The sequence below is a fragment of the Rhea americana genome, unplaced genomic scaffold (assembly GCF_003343005.1).
Source record: "Rhea americana isolate MKP2758 unplaced genomic scaffold, rheAme1 scaffold_52, whole genome shotgun sequence".
Taxonomy (NCBI): Eukaryota; Metazoa; Chordata; class Aves; order Rheiformes; family Rheidae; genus Rhea; species Rhea americana.
The window spans coordinates 4,741,043-4,765,584 of record NW_028186668.1 but is presented as its reverse complement, the minus strand read 5'-3'; the positions used below and the strand labels follow the sequence as shown (position 1 = coordinate 4,765,584).

Genomic DNA, 24,542 nt, shown 5'->3' with positions numbered 1-24,542 from the left:
AAAAAAAAAAAAAAAAAAAGGTTCATAGTATGAAGCTGGATCCTTACAGAAGTCAGGCTTCAAAAGGAGTGCTGGTAATCAGTCTGGTCCTTCATTTTGAATCTTTTAGGAGGCATACATGAAGAGAGTCCAGAAGTTTTGCTCAGACCTTATTACATCAGGCAGACGGGAAGCAAGAGGAGAAGCGGATGATATTCAGGTAACTTTTCACTTCAACCAGGTATTAACTCTGCTTATGTTCAGAGACCTTGTTTGTCAGGAACCTTTTAAGTCGACAGTAAAGTGGAGGTGAGGTTTCACACCCCCTGGTTTAGGTAGCTAACATCAGGGCCTCTCCTTGCAGCCCACCAAGAATGGGGTTCCTCCAGGTAGCCCTTTTTATAAGGCTCAACTTATATACTTTCACAGTGATAATCAAATTTTATTCCTCCTGCAACTATGAGGCTCCTAATTTAAACAWTGAAGTTTAACTCCTCAGTTTGCCCACGTAACTATTCCCCCTATATGGTGGTTAATCCAAAAAACTTGTGGCATGATTTGATAGTATCAGTAATGACTCTACTGAACAGCTTCTAAATATCACGTATTTATCATATTTTTTTGCATTGGGAGAGGCAAGGAGGGGAATAAGGCACAATAAAGGTTAAAACTTAGAAACAATATTTGCAAATATACAATTTGGTTTTCTACCAACTTTACTAGGATCTCCTCATAAGCTAAAAAACTCTTCAAACTTATTTGCTTGAGTTTCAAAGACAGAAGTCTGACCTGGCACTGAAAGACAAATACACGAAGATACAACTAGTTAAATGCATGATCAGCCACTGGTACACACAAGACATGGCATTTTCCTGTGAAAGCAAATATTACACAAAAAAAATAAGATTTACTCATCATTTAAACATTCAACTTTTCTTTGCATTAGTCACATTCAAGATGTTAAAGTAGATTAGCAGACCTGACATATTAACCCTCCTTTCTCAACGAATCTTTAGTAAATTCTCAAAATGAAGAATCCTAAAAATACCACTTCCAAACTCTGTTCAAATTAAAGCACTAAAAAAATTATTCATGCTACAGATCTGCCAAAGTCAAGAGGGAGCTCTTCAGTATCTCATGCAGGTAACAGCTGATCAGAATCCAAACACAGAGCCAAACTTAAGTCCCCACTATATAAAATACACCCTTCACAAACTCTTGGGAGTAGCAAACAGAAGGGGTTTTTTTGGTTGGTTGCTAGTATGATATATGAGTAAGAAAAAAATCCCACATGACTCAGATGACAGATTTGTACAGTTTACAACAAAATATTTTAATCATTGAGATAGACTGAAGTCCAATGGACTGAAGAATATGCAAGTGTTCATCATTCACGAACGGAATAAATACTTTGAAAAACATGTAAATCACCTGAAAAAGTATGAGATTCCTAAAACAACATTTTGAAAACGTTACACCACAAAAATTTCCTATATTTCACCAACCAATACAAAAATATACAACCAGAGGGCTGTAGGGCTAAAACTAGAGTTGCTACAGTCATAGCAAAAAAAATCATTAAGACATTTTAGTAATACTAGCAGATTATATCTGCTATCTGCTACTAGGAGATACATATTCTGAAGAAAACACTTTAGTATGTTTCTTGTCCATTATTTTATTTAAATTCACTAAAATTTAAACAGCTTTTAGTGGAAACACCTAAGATAATTCTGATTTTAATGACCAAAATGTTACAATACTAAACCTTGCAAATACGTAAGAGTGCAGAAACATAAGCTCTCTCTGGTAACAGGACCTACAGAAATCGGTTACAAATTGTTCCAGTTATTCAGCCTATGCTGAATAGGCTGATATGACGAGAACATACCAGTACAAACAACGAAAAAGCAAACAAAATCAGTTAAAAAATTAAAATTGGTTAAAATTGGAGGCAACAAAAGCAAAAAAGCATTCTATAGATTGTAAAATTTCCAGATAGTAATAAATAAATAAATAAATAATAATAAAAAACAACCAGAAAGATACACCATTCATGTTACAAGTCATTTCCTGTGGTTGTTTACATTAAACACAGATTACACACTTGATGGAGGAAGAACAAAAAAAAAAAAAAAAAAAAAAACTTTTCTTCTTCAGAATTTGATTCCTCTAGAAGGGAGGGAGAGACACAAAGGCAAGAAGGGGAGAACAGGGAGTTAAATGTTCCACGTTATGCTGTCCTTTCCCACTATACAATAATTAAAATATTAAAGTCACAGTCTAGCAAATGCAAAATTTATTTCAACTGTACATAACAGATGTCCTTTGTATATAAAACAAAACACTGAATTGATATATGCAACCACAAACAATATGCATACTGTACAGTACAATGCAACATTCAGATATACATCCATTTTGTATTTTCAAAAGGCAGTCACCTACTAACGATGGCTTCTCCCATTCACAAATGAAGTTCACAATATATATAATTTTCTTCTATGTTTTATGTCATTATATACACATTACGGTGTTTTGGCAAAGTTATGCAAAACACCCAATTAATATAGGTTGGTTTCAATTTATGGTAAATACTAATTTTATGGAAACACTGGATAAGCCATGTGAAGAGGGGTTGACAATGGCTTGAACCTACCTTCTAATTCAGATTCTTCATCCTTCCAGTATATTATTAACTGTACACATGTATTTTACAGAATTGCATAAACATAAGGTACTATTCTTACCATGACTAAAGTTCCACAAAAATAGAAACACTGAACCTTTGGACTGAATACCACCATCTCCACATTTGCATTTTTAAGCATGTTGCATTAATACTCCTGATCAGTTCACAATAGCTAATGGCCTGTAACACTGAAGACATCAAATGATTTTAACTGATGCTAATTCGAAAGATCATAATTATGATAATAATTACTGACTCAAATGCTACAATAATTAATGGTGGTAAACTGTCAAAGCTTTGGTGCATAGAAAGTCAATAAAATCTTCAGATCTGGATAACAAAACATTCTGTGCTATAAGGAAAGTTCAAGTGCGGCAACTGTATTTCAAACTCACGTTTACACTATCTAACATGAAAGACATAAAAGAATTATCATTTATCCAATGCAGAACACATTATTTAACTCAAACACCATAGCTTAAGAAACAGGAAAAAGTAATGCATACTTTTCATATAATTAAAAACAAATACTTTCAACTCAAAGAAAAAGTGACGTGGCTTACAGATGCACTGTGGAATGGTACAGAGCACATATACTTATTCCATCTCTCTAACCAATAATCCTCCAATTAAAATAAAGTTCAACATACAAAAGTTCTTGGTCATTATGTTAATAGATGACCACTAGTTTTTTCATATACCCCTGAAAATTCTCTTCAGTAATCACTGCGGTTCTTGTTAGTCAAATTTTCAAATACAAACAACAGTGAGAGAGGATAAAACAGGTGATCAAACAACGTAAGACTGATTGTAAATCTACAGACATGAACTACTTTGAAATAGCTTCCTCCATGCTGATAATCTTCTGCAATCATTTATGTCTTGCAATTATTAACTTTCTGTTCATGTAACCTGCAGAAAGGTGTTAATTATCTGTAAACTTTTAAACAGTGTGATCAAGTTCCCAGGCAGTAGTTAATTGCACCATGATTATTCTGAACTCGTTCAAGTATTTCAACACCGAATAATGTACCTATTTGAAAGAGGGTAAGAGAATTGCAACCAGGGATCCTGGTGAAAATTAGAACTGTTACTGTCCTTTTAGCATATACTTTTCCCTAATGTTAATGAAGATTTAGAAAACATTTCATTTTTGTTTCAGTTCCAGTCATGTTATCCACAAGACAGACACACACTTCACCGCAGCAATACCCCAAGTGCAGGTTCAAGACTTTCAGCTGTGTATAAGGTGTCACAGTTCTCTGTAAAACCAATATCACTGTAAGTGAGGAGTTGTTGCTGAAAACAAACCTGCTCATGAGAGAAGTTACAAGACACAATAAAATCTGTCACAGACATGCTCAAAACAGGAAAAACCAAAAGCCAAGCATTATATTTTTAAGAACTTCACAAGAACCAATTTGATCACACTTGTATCTACAGCTTCAGATGCTGAACACTTGAGCTTTCATCATGGGAACCATTTTCATCTCGTCTTTTCAAGAAGAATGGTCAATTGATAGTTGACAGCTATGTATTTTAACAGGCAAGTAAGCATCTAAACCTGTTTTATACCACACTATTGCATACAGTAAAGTGATAGTATGACCATAGGTAATATGAGATTATCAAAACACTGCATGTAATGAGCATGGACTGCCAGGTTTTCATGATAACTGCCAGACTGGGGGTGGGGGAAGCAGTGTGATCCTTCTCATAAACGTCTAAGCAATGAGGAGAAGACAGCAGTATAAAAACAGAAGTTTTCATGGATTAGCAAATGCTCTTCCAAACAAGTGGCCCAGATATGTGAATATCTAAATGATTTCACAGTTCTTGTACTGCTCATTTTTAAATTATATTTCTTTTACTCTCTCAGCTTTGTAATTTGTTAATTATATATAGAAAATTCAACCACTAAGGCTAACGTATTTCCATATTGCTGGCACTTGGCTCACAGACCAGTATGGTTTCAGTACAAAATACAAAAACGTGCTGTATCCAAAAGAAACAAAAGAAAAGAAGAAAGGACCTGTTGCTACACTGACCAAGTCAAAAAACCAGACCATTCAGAGCTACATATTAATGTCTGTCATGTAAAAAAAACCCTCAAGAAATATCATCCTTAACAGGATACACTCTTTAAAATGACTTATTTGTATGTGTATTAAATTGGCAATAGAGCCTTCCACCAGGTATAACTGAAGTATCAGAAGCTCCCTCAGAAGTTGTTAAAATATCACATTAAAGAGACAAGGAACAGCAAGAAAACATCTAAGAAAAGCAGGCTGTGATACAACAAGCATTTGTTAAGAAAAAGCTCAGAAGTGCATTAGTTCTGGTGAGAGATATATGAGCAACAGCTCTTACGAGATGTAGACCCCATTCTGTAACTATGGGCTGTCCATATACTGTCATAGTCAGAGTCTTCTGAGAGGTCTGAAGGCTCCAAACGAGAAAGACTACTGCGACGACCCAAGGAGTCTAGACTTGATTGGTCATCATCAGCCAAGACGTGATTATGCATCAGGTCAGTGCCTTGCCATGCTAAGGATGTATAGGTGAAATGAAATGGTGGATGTGGATAGGCAGAGGTGGGATGAGGAGGAGAACGTAAGGAATAGCCACAACCAAACACATGAAACAAAAGCAAAAGGTGATGGGAAGAGAAGGAAAAGAGAAAATATTGTTAAAAAGGCACCAAAGCTTTTCTTTTTTTTTTCTTTCTTTCTTTTTTTTTTTTTTTTTTTTTTTTTTTTTGGCATAAATTACACTTATCAAGTAATAACTTTTGAATTGTTACAACACAATTTCTGAAGTTGCTTTTAAGCTTTTATCCAGCCTCAGTTGAGAATTCTGAGTAACTAAAATCTTGTTTGAGGACAGATTTGAGGAAGGAACGGTTTGATTCTTTTCAAATACAGAGTTAACTCGGTCTGGGGGGATCTGAATTAAGATAGAGCAATAAACACGTTAAGCCAGCACAGTCCAGTACTGACATGAAAAGTAACAGCCCTTTCCCCTTCCCAAATTTTGCTGTTTGTTTATGAACCTCCATCCTTTCCCTTCCTTGTGATGAAACAGCCATTTCTACAGCTGCTCACTGAACCAGATCAGGGAACAGTTTCATATGAAGATTAACCCTGCAAAAAATTATTTTTCAGGCAGGGTTTTCCCCACTACCTCACAATACAGCCACGTAAGTGTTTGTGTCAGCATTATAGAGGGAGAAATACAGGGGAATAAACAAAGGCTGAGGGGCATTCTCATGCAGAGCAAGGCTACTCATTTTTTAAATCAGCAATACCACCTTACACCCACTCAAAGGGGCTTATGTACCTGTGCCCATAGCTATTTGTTTAACCAAGCAGTAACAGAACTCACAGAAAACAGAGCCAAGGGACTAAAGTCAACCTGGTCAGACACCTTTCTATGCCCACACTCACTTCTTCCCACAGGACTCTAAATCTATTTTCCCAACTAAATACTTCAAGATGTCTAGGGTAGTGGACAAAAGTATCAAAAAGCACTTTTTCTCTTCTATTCTCCCCTCCACTCCTCCCTCCAAAGGCCTGGCAGTATCTGAGGACTGTGTAAGTGGCCAGGCTATGAGCTACCATATGCACTACACTGAAAAAGATTTTAAGCCTTCATTTGAAAAGGAAATGTATACAAATATACTGAGTTTATAAGAAGCAGAAGAAGGGGAAGCTCTCCTCTCTTTTATTCACATCTGCCTCCTCAGATTAAATATAAATTCTTCCTCATCCACACAATTACAAGTCTCTACTATCTCTAACGCCACTGCCTTCCAGTCTGCCCTGTTGCACCCTAGCTGTTCTGGATTGGCATTTCCCAAAGCAGCACAACTTGGGCTTTAGATTAAGGTGCAGCTAGAAGAATTGCCAAATCAGTCCTGTAAGGGACAGGCAGAATATAAAAACAGAGGTAAGGAACAGGTATGTAAAAAAAGTGACATTTGTCCACGGATGCCTGGAAAGTTTTTTGTTCTACTCTTTTGTACCAACTACTGCTCCTACAAAAGCAATCCCAGCATGAAACTGAGTTATTCTTTCCAYTTCCAAGTGCAGCCTACAAATGGATCTTCTGATACTTGAAGTCTTAGGTGACAACATTATTCTTTTCAAAGAAAGCAGTCATGTGCTTAACCAACAAAATCAGTGATTCTTGCTGCAGTTAAGTGCAAATAAAAGCTGCTGACTTCTGATGTACGCAATGATGTCTATTGCACTATGTATATTTCTCAAATATACATAGAAAGGAAAAATAGGCAAAAAAGCAAAAAAAATCCACTATATGTCTGCCCATATGCAAATTGTGCAAGTGCAAATGTTTCCTCAACCATTTCTTGTCACATTTTCCTTGGAAACAATGAACAGAGCACAGTTGCAACATTTAAACTCAACAATCATCTCAACAAATTTTGTTTGGAGCAACAAAGTATCTTCAGAATTATGAACACACACTAATTTCCTTTTATCAAATTAAGCACATTACAGTAATGGTTGTAGGGCTAAAAACAAATTAAGATTAATAAAAGAACCTAATAGTAGCCAATTTATGAAACTGAGTTTTATCATATTGGAGACCTACAGTTTGTCAAGAATTAAAATTAAAATGAAGGTTTTTGCTGTTACTTCAAATGTTTCCCAAACCTAAACTAAAAAAAAAAAAAAAAAAAAAATCACAGGCATGCAATATACCCTTTCATAAAGGGCCAGTATTCCCATTTTAAAGTTCATATGAATACAAAGTAGCTGAGTTTTCAAGGTGATAACAGTAAGTGAATACATACTAGGAAAATCCGTGAACCAAGTCTGTAGCCATATTTTGAGACTTCCCAACTGTCAGCATAAAGTGCTTTGGCTTGGAAGCAAACAGGCACAGAACTCTGTGGCTAGTAATAACAGCAATTAATAGAGAAAATTTAAACAGTTTTCATGGACAAGGAGTAAGTTAATGTCCAATCTTCTAACTCCTGCTAATGGCAAAACCAGCCTTCAGTGTTATTATACTGTATTCCAAGGATATCTAAACTAAACTCATATTCAACAATGTCAAAACTGTGCAAATTTGAACAAACCCAACAGCATTTTCTCCTTTCTTGTGTAAATGGAACACATGCTGGTGGACTCCCCTGCTTTGTGCAATGTTTTACTTACAATACAGAGGAGCTCCACATAGCAAACTTGCTTCGGATTAAATGAAGTAGGACCTCAGAGGCATAATACTGGTTTTCAATATGCTAGATATCAATTTGAGAAACTAAAAATGGCTTTAACCAACACAGCGACCCAGGAGAAAAGTTTCTCCTGAAATTATATTATGACACAAAATTTGTCATTAATGCTAAAAACAGCTAGTGACAATAAAAGAAATATTTGTGTGTCTAGGTTACTTCTCCATAATAGAAGCCTTTGTGGAACAGAATGAAACAAGACAAATACATACTCCTCCAAAATTATGAATTACTCTTCATTTCTCCTCTCTACTTACCATCTTCTCAAAGTTTATCAAAAACATACTGAACAATTGTCATATTCAGTCCAGACAGCTCTTGTTCCCTGATGAAGGTTTTGAGCAATTTTAAATCATGACTAGTCATACAGATTTGTTAAAAAAAAAAAAAAGGAAAACAAAAAGAAAACAAAAAACCCAAACCACCACTAACTGAATTATAGTATCATAGAATTTAAGAGCGTAACGTAGAATCTAACAGTGGAACTTGGCTTCCAATACTTAAAATACTCAACACTGATACTAAGCCAGAAAGAGTTTATCACTTCTTCCAGGTCCACCTTGCTGTTTGCAAAGGCCAGGGACCATGAACACTAATCTCTTTTTTGCAAAGACTCTAACTCGTGTTTCAGTTAGCTAATTCACTATTTTCTAACTTACTTGAATTTAGTGTTTGACGTGTTTTGGCACTTGTGCAATATGCTTCAATGACTTTAAGAATTTGTGCATCTTCTTCTAAAGCAGCTGTACCTAGAACCAATGGGAAAAATAAAGTTTTAAGCATAGTTATGTTTTTAATAAACATAAGCCTTCAAAAACCACTTTTGTTTAACACTAAATGCCATATATTACAGTTAAGACCAAAGTTCAGCCTAAATCAACCCTTAAATACTCTGTCTTCTCCTTGATATCAACTTTCAATGATCAAAAGGCTAATACTAAGTTTTAAAAGACAAAATACTATTACAAAATTTTAAAAAAGGGAAAAAAAAGAAACAGAGTAATTACCCACACATTCAAGAAATTTTACGAGCATTTGAAGTTGCAAAGAACATGCTCTGAAATGTGGTCGCTGTCATATTACAAAAAACAGTTATTAAACTGAAAAACTGTATATCCCACTTATTATACACACCTCATTCTAAAGTTTCACTAAAGAACTAAGGAATAAGTATTAACTCATAAGAAAAAAATAAATCTTGAAAACTTTGTAGTTTTCCAAATATATCAGAGATTTACCACTTTCAATGGTGTTCTACTGAAAATTAAAATCAGATTTAACATTATAATATGTACATTGGTACAATTTCAGTCCAGTCTGCAACAGGAAAGACACCACTACCATGTAAGAATTTCTGTGAAAATTGGAGTAGATTAATTCCTCCAACTTTAAAGTGGAAAGAGCATTACGGGAGGGAGGGAAGGGGGAACGCTACTCAAGCTTCACATGGCATATTTTTTCTAAAGATTGTACACCACTGTAATTCTATTCCTTGGAGTGCTTCAGTAAGAATGTTGTCAATTTTTCATTTGAAGTGAAGAGTGAAATTCCAGTCTTTTTCTTCAACCAAAAGCTTCAGGAAAACACCCGAGCTTTGCAGATTTTTGTTGCGTGAACCCAAGTGTCTTCAATACCAACAGCAATATACTCTAGCTGCCAAGGCATCCAGTTTTATTTTCAATGATTTATTATCAACACAGCAAAGCCAACTCTCAAAAAACATATCAGGACTGACTGTCAAACCAACTATTGAAGAAATTTATCTTCATCAGGTATAGTTTTTCCCTCCAGTTTAAGAGACTCAGATACTTTGAAATACAGATTATTTCTTTTTCAAGGCAGGAAAAACAATCAGATTTTGTTATGTTTGTTCTTTGTTGTGGTATGATTACAATAGCAAGACAAACATTTCATTTGTAAGGGCACTCAGATGAATTACCATGCTTATTTAGGTTATTTAAAATTGTTCTATCACAAGTGTACCTAACTAATTAAAGTATTTTTAATAACTTTTTCTCTCCAGCACTGGGGTGCTTATTAACCACAGACTGGTATTTCTATTCCATTTAAGAAATAGGTTCTCTATTTCTTGAAAATTCATTATTTTAGAGGTCTAGATTGCAAATTTAGAAGTGTATCAAGAAAGTAGCCTATGATGGTATACACAATTTTCCAAATGGACATATTAAAAAAAAAAGAGAGAGAGCGAGAGAGAGAAAGAGAGAGAGAAAGTAAAAAAGAAATCAGGATGGATTTAAAAATCTAAAATTTTCTTAGGCAAAAATGACAGTCACTTTACTCATAAGAGACTAATAGTGTCATTTTAAAATCAAAACTGCTATCATATTTACTTATTACGCAGTAGGCACTGATGAAAACACCACTTCTCCCAGTGCTATCTTCTATAGCCAGGAGTGAGACAGGACTAGAAAAAAACATCTTCCTTCATACTATGGGGCACCATTACCTCCCTCGGCTATAAAGAGGTTGGTTAAATTTAAATAAGGATATTTCTTACTTGATTAGTCTGGAGTGAATCTTTTGAGGGTGTAGAAGAGAATCAACTTTTTTTTTTAATGTATTCTCAAAATACAGAAGAATCACTTGTAAGCAAAAAAAGTGCTAGCCCTATGACATTCACTGCCTGCAAGAGGCTTCTTAAATATCTGTAAAACTTTGTCACTAATAAAAAACAGCCTACACTGAAATTCACCCTGTAAATTAGTGCCATAATTCATTTACAGGTACTGTCTAAATCCACATACAGACAATTAGTACCTACACGATGCTGAATATTGGAGCTCTTGTTACTATCTAAGCTCCCACTGACTGATATTTTTAAAGTAGCAGTAACAGAACTTTAGTTTCAAGATTCCAAATACACTTTCAGTTCACTTTCAGCAAGCAAACAACAGCTAGTGCTCATAATTGTTACTTAAGGCTGCACAGATACTGCACACAGAACACAATAAGGCAGTCTTAAATTACTATATATTGTGTAGTAAGGAGATTACTAGGACTTAATATAATGTAGGACAATAGACAACCTACTTGCTACGGTTTCAAAGTTGAGCTCAAGATCTCAATTTTCAATCATCAAAAGAAGAAAAAAGAGGGAAGCTCCGAAAGGATGTCTGACAGCAAGGTCCCTCCTGCTATGCAGGTACATGTCTTTCAATCTTTGTGATCATGAGATCCCTGCCTAAGCATCAGCCATGTAGCAAGCATGAAAGTACAGCTCACGTGCCCACATTCTGAACTAAAACTTCCACTTGCACACCCATGAACACAGGATCATTCTGTTCGCTACCTTAACTTTTTGCCACATGAAATTCACACACAGTGGAAGGACTCCCATCTCAGGTTAAGCAACAACCCCCTGCGGAAAAGCTTTTTCTCCCCAACACGGCATAAATTAATCAGAGCCATGGTTCATGATAACATGCTTCGTGCATTCTGAACAGCCAAGAATCACAGTCTCTATTTAAGAAGCTCATGAGCAAAGTACAGACACGTAGAGGCAAAAGATGCAGTGAAAGACTATGGCCTTCAAATACAAATACAGTCAAAAAAAAAAAAAAAAAAGGTATTTTTAATACCCTACCTTTTCCTGACACAGGTATTTAGATTATTCACTCACACAGATTTATAAAGAAGAATCAGAGCAAAACTAACAATGAAATAAAGAGTGTTCACTGGATAATGTTAACACTCTCTCTACCTCAAATTGCCCAACATTCAGATTTTGACCCATATATATGTGTGTGTGTGTGTGTGTGTGTGTGAGTGTACATATATATATATTTATATATGTGTGTGTGTGTGTGTGTGTATGTATGTGTGTATATATGTGTGTGTGTGTGTGTGTGTATACATATATATTTATATATAAAAATATATATATAMATTTTCTATACTTCCATCAATCTCTCTTGGCCTAATGTTTTTAAGACTTCAGGCAGCCTAAAGCTCTGCAACTTTTTCCTGACACAGATGCCAGCAAATTATCTTGTTTCTAGGAAAGTAAAGCAGGTTGTTGGATCTTAAAAGACTGACCTTGGAAGCAACTAGTCTTCAAACCAGCAGCTATACCCAGCTTTCCAATACCCAGGTCAGTGGAAGCTCCTACCAGAATCAATTCAAGAATATATCTATTAAATATTCTATAGAAATGGGATAGCACTTTCAACCTCTAACTTAATGTTTACAGTATTAAAAATAGTTATATCTCAGTGAGCTTTAAATGGCTCTATAGGCAATCTCCCTTCCTTCCACAGTAAGCAGATAGAAATAGGTACTTCACAAGCATACAGAACCCGACCTAGTTGAGTTGTCCAYTTCTGGATATAAATTGTGCTGTAGAAGCACCTATTTCTCTCCATTTACTACAAAGGTGCCTGAAATGACTAGCTCACATATATCCTATGTTTTCAGATGACTGTGAGTTCCACAAGACTGATAATATCAAAAATAGTTACTTCCTTGCAGAAGGAATAGTATTATCTGAAGTGGTAGAAATTAAACAAGAGTTTCCCAGTGTACTAAGGTCACTAATGTTGTAATTAGCAGGGTAGCAAGCATAAACAGCAACAGACTGGGAGAGCTGCTGAAAAATTGCGAATTAGAAATTCTAAACAAATAAAGAAATCTCTAGGTATTCCTCAGCAATTTCTATCCTTTCTCCCCCTCCCCCCCCCTTTTTTTTAAATCTACACTCATAGGCTAACATTAGAAAGCTGGATGTTTCTCACCAACCTTGCACATTTTTCAGTTCAGACTCTAGAAAGCAACTCATCTCATCCAGATAAGTGTCTAAGATGAGCAAAATAAACTGTTTTCTGAAGGTACCTACCTCTCTCCACTGACAGGAGAGAGGAGACCAGATGACTTGCCTGGACTGCACATCTAACTTTCAGAGAGTTTAAACTGACATTAATTCCAGCCTGCTATACAGATATCTGTTCAGTCTCTCTTACTTTTCCTCAGTGCAAACTCTTCATCTGACGGCTTCCGTTCCGGCTTGCGTTTGGGAAGCAGCTTTTTCATGGTTTTAGGGCTTTTACTGAGATCCTGTGGAGGGAGAATAAAGATAGGAGAGTAGAGCTTCTTTACAATATTTCTGAAGTTTAACTTTTAAGATGCATACAGTATTTACTAACTGAATATATTTTAACAGCACCAAAATTCGATTTACTAATATTTTTGGTGCATCAGGTTTGCTTGAACTGGCTAATTTCCTCTCTACACCTCCTCCAATTGTATACAAAGATACATATTTTTTCTGATCCTATTAACAGAAATATACAGAAAAGCTGCTGTAAAATCATGCGGGCTGTCTGGGAGCTACAGCAAAGAAAACAGGCAGGCATATACTAACACAGTACTTTTCTCAACTTTTAAAGGGACAACTCATTTGAGTTATAAAGAACAAGTGAAAAAGACCTAACAAGGAAGTCTGGCAGATAGTATACCTATCTTCTTTAAAGGCACAATTTTTAACTATTTGGAGCTTTGTAAGAACAGACCTACAGCAAAAAAAAAAAAAGAAAAAAAAAATAAAAAAGTAAATAAATAAATAAGCAACAACGAGTACAGCATTTCTGCTCAAAAACTAGGTCATGCTAATTTACAGGAACACAAAAGAATATACTGGTCTACCCCTTACCTTAAGGATATAAGACATCCTCTATAAAAGTACAGAACAAGAAAGTGAAAAGGTGAATGAGCAGGACACAGACGAAAGAGGATGAAGATAGGTTTTGAATATCATTATATGCTAAACACTGTAAAGAAGAGTGAAATTGTACTACATTTGAGAGCTTAGTGCCATATAGACAGAGGCATGAAAGGAATTTAACTGATGATGAGATGAGCAGCATATACTACAGCTAAACAAGAGAATGTCTTATAACAAATAAGCCTAAATACTAACCTTTCAACTGGAGACCACCTATCACTTTTCCCCTGTTGCACAGAGGCTTTACAAAAAGACAACCCACCACAAACAAATTTTAAAACCTCACAATCAAGCTGTACTGTGTCCCCTCTTTTTTTTTTTTTTTTTAAGAAAATATCCATTTTAAGAAAGAAGTCAACTCCTAGTCAATTTTTAAGAAACTGCAAAAGTACATGTCTGTAAAATAACGTTGTTCTGTCAACATCTCATGCTTGCATAATAAAATGCTCATAGGCATATCTGTATGCCTCTTTTTAGGCCCTGTTTTTTCATACTAAATTAGAATCATGAGAATGCATGACACACAAAGATACCAAAACAAAAGATATTGTTCCGGGATTCTCCTATGAGTGTGTATAAATCAAATGTTTTCTTAACATTCATAGGACTGCAAAAAGTAGCAGCAACACCAAATTAACCTAAAACCACTATTCTATTGTGGTTGAAGACAGTACTTTGTATTTTGCTTGGAACAGACTGACTCCTGTTTCATATCATATGCTAATTACAAACTATGACAGCACCTCAAATTCTAAACATTTGTTTTTCGGTCAACAGTGACATTAACCATCAGTTACAATATAACTGAAAGTAAAAAAGTTATTTGGATTTTAACAATGACAACAAAAAAAAGTGGTTACTGTCAATAGACAGTACTGGAATCATTCGTTTAAAAAGTTTTTCCCATCTGACTGGACAAAAAGCAGAAATAAGGGGGTTGAATGGTGGGTAGGGAGAAGGGGAAGAGAAAAATCCTTTCCTATTGAGCCTTGTTATTTGAGCTGCAAGACTAAATCCCTGCTTCAAATAATTATCATCATTAACACCATCTACTAGTCCATTACCAGCATCACTAGTCCACTTCATCAGTAGCTGTTGAAGCATCTTCTATATAAAACACATGCACAAAACTGTAAAATGATGGTATCAAAAGAAGAGAGTTAAACTTCTCACAGTAGGTCTGCTGCACAGTATTATTTCTTGGCTACAGCATCTCACCTCTTTATAACAAAGAGCTGCTGAAGGCCGTAACGGAGGTGCAGGCCGTAAACAGCTCAGACTCCAAGGCTTGGGAGTTTTAGGAGGTTCCAGAGGTCCCCAATTTATCGTGGTATGTGGAGTCCCATGATGGGATGGATGTGGGAGAGTGTGGTAAGCAGGAGTCAGTGGTATTGGCTTGCTGTCTGAATGCTTGCTGGAGGGCGTTACTGGATGGGAAGGAAGCTGTCAATGATTACAGGAAAGGAAAGAAAGTATATTACTATGATGAAGATAAAATATCAAAGACTAGTCAAATAATTCCACCAGTTGCCTAGCATTTATGTTTATTACATCTAGCCTTCAGAAACTTTAACACTGAATTATTATTTGGAAAAAATGGAGCTCAAAAAAGGTTTTTGTGCATGCCACAGAAAGAACATATACTAAAGGAAAAACAGCTACAAGCAGCCTTGCTTCCATTTCTCTCACCACTAAGGATGGAGCTAAATTTAGATCCATTCAGACAGAACAACTCAAATTCAGAACCCAAAAGAAGTACCTGAAACTGCTTCTCCACAGACTGTCAGGCATATCACCAATTAAAACTTACTCTTTTAAAGACACTTAAAAATGATACGTGTTCTACTAAGTCAAAATATTAAAAAGTAACAACAAAGAATTTTCTTTTACCCTTCCTAGGCTGAGCTACTAAACTAAAAAGTAATCATTTTACTCTTAGTTCAAACAATTAATAACAGAATGATCCTATGACCCAAATTGGGGTCATAAATACATTCATATCACTGTTACTAATGGCTAAAGAAAATGCTTTACATGGTTATAACAGTATATGCTGCTTATTCACTTCAGTCCATAACGTATTTCTTACCGTGTGAGATGGCACAGAGTGAGGTTTAATGGTGGGATTCCCAACAGTTGTGACTTTGGTTTGTTTCTGCAGGTGGTCCACCCATTCATGCAAATCCTGTTGGTTGTTACAAGAGACTAGTATCCTTTCAATCATATTTCCTAGAAAAGACATACAATGTCAGAAGTCACATAAAAATGATATAGTCAGTCTGCCATGTTTATAAAAACACACATTCCCTAAAATGTTAAATCCCCTAAATACTATGTGAAAGTTTTAACTGGCATTTTCAGTACCACAGCATCTCACTTTTCCATGTCATGGTATTTCCTCCATGCATTTGCTCCTGAGCCAAGCTTGGGAATTTTTTTTTTTTTTTTTTTTTAACTCCCTTAACTAAAAAATAACTCTTACGGTAAGAAAGAGATGTGGGAGACAGGCTTGTCCTAAGCTCCAGCAGAATAATATAGTAGCCTTACAGCTTCTCCAATCCCTCAAAAAAGCCAGCATACAGCCTAACAGATTCTTCAGCTTGTCAGCTGCAATACAGTGCATTTCACTGATGTTCCCCCAGAAAAAGCCATAATCTCAGTCTAAATCCAATATTAGAACTGAGGTGAAAGGCACTTGGGAAATTAATTTTACTTTGCTGCAGTTAAGGTATGTAATGAGTTTACAATGGAGTTACTTGAGATCAGCTTCATAGCTATTATCTCAGAAGAACAAGCACCAGCAACAGCCGTTTCCTTCATTATCACAGCACAGATGTGTGACACTGCCTGCCACTTCAGAGAGTCAAAGTTACCCTAACAAAACTGCCCGAAGACAGAAGTGACCCACGAACTAAAAGAAAGCACAGAGCTCCACAGTGTGGATCCTGCTCTGCAGTATATCTTCGCAGGATTCTGACTTCAGTAATGGGCCTGCAGTTCTTTAAAAGCCACTATGGAATTAAAGTATATGCTGAAACAGAGTATCTAACAGACAGAAAATTCCCACAGCAAGTGCAACTGCAATCATGATCAGCAGAGACACTGATGTCTCAGTGAGGAGACAAATCAGTCCTAGGGAAAAAAAAAAAAGCTCTTGATTAAAGCTCTTCCAGAGCCTCTGGAACTCCCTTCCTTCTAGAGCAGCATAGCTTGAATGGGTTGACTGTATAGGATATTCTTCGATGCCTTGCCCTCTATCCATTAGGATACAGAAATTTGAGGATGAATCCATGGAAAAATGAATCAGCTAACTGCATAAAACAGGTGTTAAAAAAAAAAAAAAACACTTAACTGAAACTCCGGGTACCTGTTTCATAAAGTTTGCATAATCTAATATTTGAAAGATAATACACTGGAGTAAATAGTAAATAAAAATATTTATGGCCATTACCTGATATTTCAAATGCATTTTTATGATTTTCACTGTCTTCTAGCTTCGTGATAGTCATTCCTGTCATTGGTAGTTTTCCCTATAAAAGCAGTTAACACTTCAGTTAAATCCAAAACATACAAAAACATTACCAGGTACAGGATATAAACATTTAAAGCTCTGAACAAAGACAGGCACATGAAGTATATCAGCAAATGCAAGCATACTGATGGGTATAAAATATTTAAAAATCCACACAGACAGCTTGCAATGGAAATTTTCATATGCTTAACTTTTGCAGGTGACATCTGTGACTTTAAGGAGCCAGCTTGAAATCTGAGCAGGCTACAAATCCATACAAACACATCATCAGTCATTCATTACAGCCTTAAATTAATTGGAGTTAAAACCTTCAAGTACATCCACGTTACACACTTGGAGGCAATAGTGACTGATCTTCAAGCACATTTGTTTATGAACTGCCTGATTAGCTCTTAAAATAAGGTCTGTGGTATAAGTATGTTCATAAACACACGACAAATGTGTAGGGTTTTTTTTTTTTTTTTGGTTTAAGTGAAGATTTAGGTCTCTAACATCCCCACTACTCAATTCCTTCAAAGTAGTCTGTAAAGTTTCAGAAGAACATATTAATTTTGCAGAAGATAACCTCTCATTTTAAATCCAATAAAGCTGGAAAAGAAAGCAAATTTAAGGTAACATATTACCCCCTCTAAAAACACTGAAGAAGAGATTAACGTTGAACACCGTCAGGATAAAAGGCTTTACCAAAAATGCAACTTCTATTAAAGTTCTTTAAGATGGACCTTTTATTCCCCTGCACAAAATCACTGTTCAGCACATACTCAAAAAAGTGCAAATAGAAAAAAAAAGAACCCGTGGATTTTTATTACTGAATGATAGAACAAAGGTTTCTTACAAGCCTGGCAACCCAAATCACTTCGTATTATGTTTGCACAAAGAATGCTCAAGCCCAAGATGCCAAAAGATAGAGCTTTCCTGTAACAGCTTCTTCACTGGAGGAAATGTGGTCACGTTATGTACTACGATGTGGCCTAAATCCTCTTTCTTGGTTTTCAAGTGTTGCTGGTGCATAAGTAACAGTATGTACAGCCACACAGAGAGGGGTACAAGAACAGCTTGGATAGGTGAAAAGGGGGATACACTAAGCAAAAGACTAGCTGTATAGAAAGATGAAGATCAACTGAGGCACATGAAGAGAAGGGGTATAAAGTCAACAGAACATATATAAAAGCTGGAACTGAACTTATGTGAACCATCTATACTCCCTTTCTGTCAGCAAAGAACTGTGAATCCCTCTTGCAAAGCATGTCTTGTACACCTTACAACAACTTCAGTTTACCACTGCTAAAAGTTACTTCCCATTACCTCATGTGGTGGATGTAAGCACTATAAACTAGAATAGCTGAAGCCTGCCAATAACTGGAATATTCAGAAATATATATAGGGCGAGGTGTACACCAAAGCTTATTTGGTTTACATCTGAACTGTGGGGATTAGGAATGATCTTCTGCTCCTTAGAAGTAGGTGTGCACCAACCAGGGACAGAAGGGCATAAATATACTGTTTTCAATGGCATGGTTTCTCTGGGAAAGGCTGAAGGAGTTCTGAGACAAGGAACGCTGAATAAATCCAGAATGCATCTGATGTGCAAACCATATACAGCTCTTGGCCACTGGTTCATAGACATAACATGTTGAAATAATGTGACGAAATAACTTTGTCTTGCTGTGCAAATGTAGTCATTAGAATCCGAGAAGTTCTCAGTGTAGGGAAAATCAATTCGAGAACTTAACATGAAATCACCAGTTTTGCATTCAACAGAGGGAAACTCAGAGAAAAGAAACAAACTGTTCAAGAACATGGTTTACAGAAGTACTTATAGCTGGTGAAATCTTCTACTCCTTGAAGAACTTTGTTTCAGTTTTTCCCTTGCTTTTGGTGTTTGACTGTGATGTCTGAAAACCATGGAGCAATACTCACTGAAGAACACTTATAAAGACTTCAAGAAGTTGAGGACCGTGTGTTTGCTTCAACTTCAGCTCTTAGGAGTCCTTGGAACTATAAACCCAAAACGCTTCTGGGAAAGGTACCCAAGAACCAACAGCAGAGCAAACGCAACTAGCACTGATCCTACTGTGCTGTAGCAAGGTTGCTCTATTTCTGTAGTGGGAAAGGAGGCAAAAAGTGTTCATCTACAGAGAAACACTAGAGAGCTCAAAGAACATCTCCAGCAGCAGTGAATAGCTGATTTGTGAAGTGACATAGCTGGTGCTAGGGTCCTGAAGGCCACGTTTTATGTGCATTTCAGGTGCTCTTACGCTGGGCTAACTCTAGGCTGGTGCCGCGGACTGAGTGCCAATTGGTAACTTGGAGCAGATCAGGTGCACTTCTGGAGCACATCTTTCAATTTAGCGTCATTCAAAGAGAATCTAGTTTTGAACTCTAAGACTACTTCCACAGCGTGACCCAAAAGGACAGTAAAAAGGGACATCTAGGTAAGATTAATTTCAGAAATGCTCTTCTGATTTGAAAACAACATGCTGATGTTGACACACCTAAAGGACTAGATGGCAGGACAGCTTAACTCACACCAACACAAGCTTGAGAGCGCTGCACAATTTTAGAGTCATAGAATAAAATCAGTAAGGTTGGAAGGGACCTCTGGAGACCATCTAGTCCAACCCCCCTGCTCAGCAGGGTCACCTACAGCATGTTACACAGGGTTGCATTCAGGTGGGCCTTGAAGATCTCCAGAGAAGGAGACTCCACAACCTCTCTGGGCAACCTGTGCCAGTGCTCCGTCACTCTCACAGGGAAGAAATTCCCCCTCACGGTCAGGCRGAACTTCCTGTGCTTCAATTTCTGCCCATTGCCTCTTGTCCTGTCACATGGGACAACTGAAAAGAGTTTGTCCCTGTCCCCTTGACACCCTCCCTTCAGGTCCTTATACACATTGATAAGATCCCCCCTCAGTCTTCCCTTCCCCAGGCTGAAGAGGCCCAGCTCTCGCAGCCGTTCCTCACAGGGCAGGTGCTCCAGCCCTCTGATCATCTTCGTAGCCCTACGCTGGACTCTCTCCAGTAGCTCCATGTCTCTGTTGTACTGGGGAGCCCAGAACTTGATGTAGTGCTTTAGATGAGGCCTCCCCAGGGCTGAGGAGAGGCGCAGGATCACCTCCCTCCATCTGCTGGCAACACTCTTCCTAATTCACCCCAGGATACCGCTGGCCTTCCTGTCACAAGGGCACGTTGCTGGCTTGTGGTCAAGCTGTCATCCCCCAGCACTCCCAGGTCCTTCTCTGCAGAGCTGCTCTCCAGAAGGTCAGCCTCCAGCTTGTACTGGTGCATGCAGTTATTTCTCCCCAGGTGCAGGACTCTGCACTTGCCCTTGTTGAACCTCAGGAGGTTTCTCTCTGCCCAGCTCTCCAGCCTGTCCAGGTCTCTCGGAATGGTAGCACAGCCCTCAGGTGTGTCAGCCACTCCTCCCAGCTTGGTAGCGTCAGCAAACTTGCTGAGGAGGCACTCTGACCCCTCATCCAGGTCATTGATGAAGAAGTTGAAGAGGATGGGAGCCAGGACTGAGCCCTGGGGGATGCCACTAGCCACAGGCCTCCAACTGGATTCCATGCTACTGATGATGATCCTCTGATCTCTGCCTTTCAGCCAGTTCTCATTCCACCTCACTGTCCACTCATCTAACCCACACTTYCTGAGCTGCTTGAGTCTTTTGGCAAGACTCAAGCAGCAGCTGCAAGAGCACTACCAAACCTGTACAACACCACTTTCCTATGTGGAGCTAAAAAGCTACTGATATTTCCTTTCATGAACTAACAAGTACAGAAGGTTAAATAACTTGTTCATTGTCACACAGTGCATCAGCTGCAAAAATCGAACCCAGGCTTCACCCTCTAGCCCAGTATTATATAAACCAGATCACTAGATCTTATTGTAGAAACCATCTTTTCTAAACTTTGCAGAAGTTTAATAGTTCTTTTCAAGTTTTCTATGAATCATCATTCGAAGAAAAAACACCATCTCCAACACATTTATACACATATGTACAAATATTACTTTACCTGATAGATGAACCCACTCATTCTCGGGCTGGCAGACAACATTAGCAAAATGTTAGGGAACAGAAGAAGGTATCTTTCATTCTTTTCCTTATCAAGAAAAAAGAAAGTGTAAATAAGACATCACAAGCTCCCTCACCTCTTTTTTTTGGTTTTTAATTAAAACCATTTCCAGAGTTATAATTCCATAGTTACACCACAATTTTTTGCCATTGGTAAAATTAACACTACATAAAAATAATAAAAAGAAAAAGTAAGAATTATTTGATTTTCTACTTGAAAAGTGTGAGTAACACATGCCCATACTATTCCCTTGAGAGTACAGCCAAATATTTTAAATATAAAAATTTTACATTCTGGGTGAAATACTGTCTATGTTTAATTTGATAGCGTTTCACTGATTTCAGCAAAACCAAAATTATATATTGGATGTTATCTCTTAATACAGTTTAGATGGACACACTTAGGATGTCAAGGCCTTGATGTTTCAAATTGGAGAGATCAGATTTTTATATGATGTAGGATATATAATACTGAAGTGGAAAAGGAATATACAAGAAAAGCAATATGTTTATATTTGCAATGAAAATACTCCCTGCTTTGTTCTGTTTCTGGTCACTGAAACTCACAGCACCTTCTGACCAATCTTCTGGTCTTTCTGTAGAGTCTGCCAGTTTTCCTTTTGATGCCAGTTGTGGTAATGTATGCTGTGAATTAGATGCTTCTCTACTAGCTAATGAATAGAATACTGCTAAGTTTTCTAATTAAACAGCAGAGATTTTCAGGTGCTGTAAAGTAAGGTCTATAATTAACTTGTGGCCTCCAAAATACCTACGTTTTCTCTTATCCTAATTCTCTAAAACCACTTGTTTCTCAAGCTTTTATTTTAAAATAGGTATTTTAAAACCAAGCAAGGTGATCAAAACTGTGAGGGAGAAGTGGGCCTTAGACACCACACAATATGATATTTAGAAGTTTTTGTCGTTTAAACGTGCAGTAATATTTGCTTTGCCAAATGATTCTGTAACAGAACTATGYATGGAGAATCCTCTTCTGTATTATGTATTTTGGAAACAGTCCCTTAAAATCATCTTAAAATGTTTAACTGCTATATTCGGCTATGTTTCAGCCAATTTTATAGCCGAGACCATCCACCTATGAGAAAATTTTTTTTCATGACAAACATCTTAAATCAGTACAGAAAGACTGTAGTGTTTAGTGTCTCTGAAGCATTATGTTTACTTCTGCTACACAATGATTATTATTAATTTAATTGCAGAAGGAAAAGAAAGACTAACAATGAAGATTGAAACTACATTACCTCACTGCCAGCACACTGAATCATGACCTGGGACATATAAATCACATTGCCAAGTGTTTTAATGTCTTCTCCTTCCCAACAACGGATAGCTTCTGTCAGTATTTGTAGTTCAAGTTCTTTCCGTTTCCGTACTTCTTGACATTGTGCCTAGTAGACATAGGGAAAAATACCATCAATTTAACTGATTTGCAGTATGTTAAGGGTCAAAATGGCACTACGTTTTTTTTTACTATTGTGCTCGTAGTATACAAAAGACAGTATCTAATTTAAAGCATCTCATTTAGACAACTACTAGCAGTATTTTTTATAAAATGTTTTGTTAATTTCAATATTTACTTTTCCTTTCAATATACTGACCTCAGTAACCTAATTTATAGTCACAGCCATGTTTTTCAAATTCTTTCCTAAGAATTTTAAGCCAACAACATATTTCTAAACAAAAAAGGCTAGACTAAGCACAAGAGTAAAATAGTTGTCATGTACATTCATGATCATATAATGAAGTATCTTTCTGTAGTAAGAAGAGTTGCACCAACTGTGCAAACAATGTGTGTGTACGACCTTGTGCACCTGTTTTTATAACATGTCTACTAGCTATACTCCCACTCAATTCATCTGAATTCTACAGAATGAGAATTACTTCAATGAGAATTGCTTCCTCCTGTTTGTAGACCACCCCACAGAATGGGATCCCCAAGCTTCTTTGGAACACAGACAACATCAAATTTGTGCTTAAAAAATAAAAAATACTAGGCTACCACCAGCCCTCACTTCTTAAAACTGTAACTATTTAGTAATCAAGATTGTGTTAAACATAAGCTAGTTACATCTCTTAGTAGATAGCTCATCCGCTCAAATCAGATTTGTCCCTCCTGACTATCACTAAGAGTTCTACATCATCTAAGTTTTATTAGCACTTTCCCTTTCCTCCTACATCCCCCAACTCTGACATCATTAATCTAGAAGGAAAGCTCAAAAAATATACTCTAAGTGTTGTAAAGAAGCCCTTCGCTAAGCCACTAGTTATGCTAGCACTAGTGAAAAGTGGAGATGAGGCATGAGGCAGACAGAGGGGAGGAATGCACGCGTAGCTGTTACGTTGACAGTCTATTTGCTGTAACTTCCCAATAAATTGCCATCTTTAGCTCTGTCCACACACAGCATCAATTTTCAGATTTTCAAAATTTTCTTGCATAAAAATTTCTTAGACAAAAATATATTAAGAGTTTTACTTAAAAAAAAAACACAACTAAAGAGAGGTGAAATTAGCAAACATTCTCCTTAAAATATCTATCTATTTTTCATCACTCTTACAGAAAGATTTTTGAAGGCAGTCATGGATTTTTGTATATCTGTCCGATCCGGATGATAATCCTAAAAACAAGAGGAAAAAAAAATACAGTAATACTTTTAGTTCTAGTAAAAGCAATAAAACTCTTTGTAGAGGCTTAACTGTAAACAAACAAAACAATCCTGTAACAAATAAAAAAAAGTTTTCGACCTATTTGTTCTCTTTTCACAGCCTTCCTACTTTTATATCAAACTTCGGTGGTCTTGCTTGTAGTGAAAATGAAGAGTCACCTACAACATTTCTACTTACGCTTAAGAGAGCCAAGCAAATTTTGCAAGACCTGGTGGATCAAAGACTGGTTTCCAATTTGTCATGTTAGCTATCTTTGTCACAACCCATATATTCCTTCCAGACTAAGACAGCATGCTGTCACTGACTGACTGAAATTAAAACATGTGACAAGACAAAGACCCATTTGATTTTGTTTCTTTCCCTCTACCACAACCCAAAAATCTAACCTATAAAATGCAAATGCAGAAGCAGCTCCTCACACACCTTCCCACATTAGAATGATCATTTTTGGACAGTGTTCAGTAGAAGTCAAGGAGGCTATCTCGGTGATGTGTCCAACAGGTTGAATTGTTAAGAGGAGAAGTAGCATTCCTTCCATAGAATAAAGCAGCCTCAAGTAGTGCGCAGGAGACAAATTCAATATCAA

The 24,542-nt window shown here is 36.8% G+C and overlaps 1 protein-coding gene across 1 annotated transcript in view; it reads right to left on the bottom strand.

Annotated features, from left to right (window-relative positions):
* Positions 1-24,542, bottom strand: part of ARHGEF7 (Rho guanine nucleotide exchange factor 7) — a 128,294-nt gene that overhangs the window by 10,117 nt on the left and 93,635 nt on the right. The window contains exons 12-20 of the mRNA XM_085318143.1: positions 23,848-23,907; positions 22,534-22,680; positions 21,216-21,302; positions 17,120-17,198; positions 15,758-15,897; positions 14,887-15,111; positions 12,908-13,001; positions 11,988-12,056; positions 8,591-8,680 (exon numbers count right to left, since the gene is read on the bottom strand). Of these exons, the coding sequence (XP_085174269.1) occupies positions 8,591-8,680; positions 11,988-12,056; positions 12,908-13,001; positions 14,887-15,111; positions 15,758-15,897; positions 17,120-17,198; positions 21,216-21,302; positions 22,534-22,680; positions 23,848-23,907 (991 nt within the window). The remainder of the gene's footprint in view (positions 1-8,590; positions 8,681-11,987; positions 12,057-12,907; positions 13,002-14,886; positions 15,112-15,757; positions 15,898-17,119; positions 17,199-21,215; positions 21,303-22,533; positions 22,681-23,847; positions 23,908-24,542) is intronic.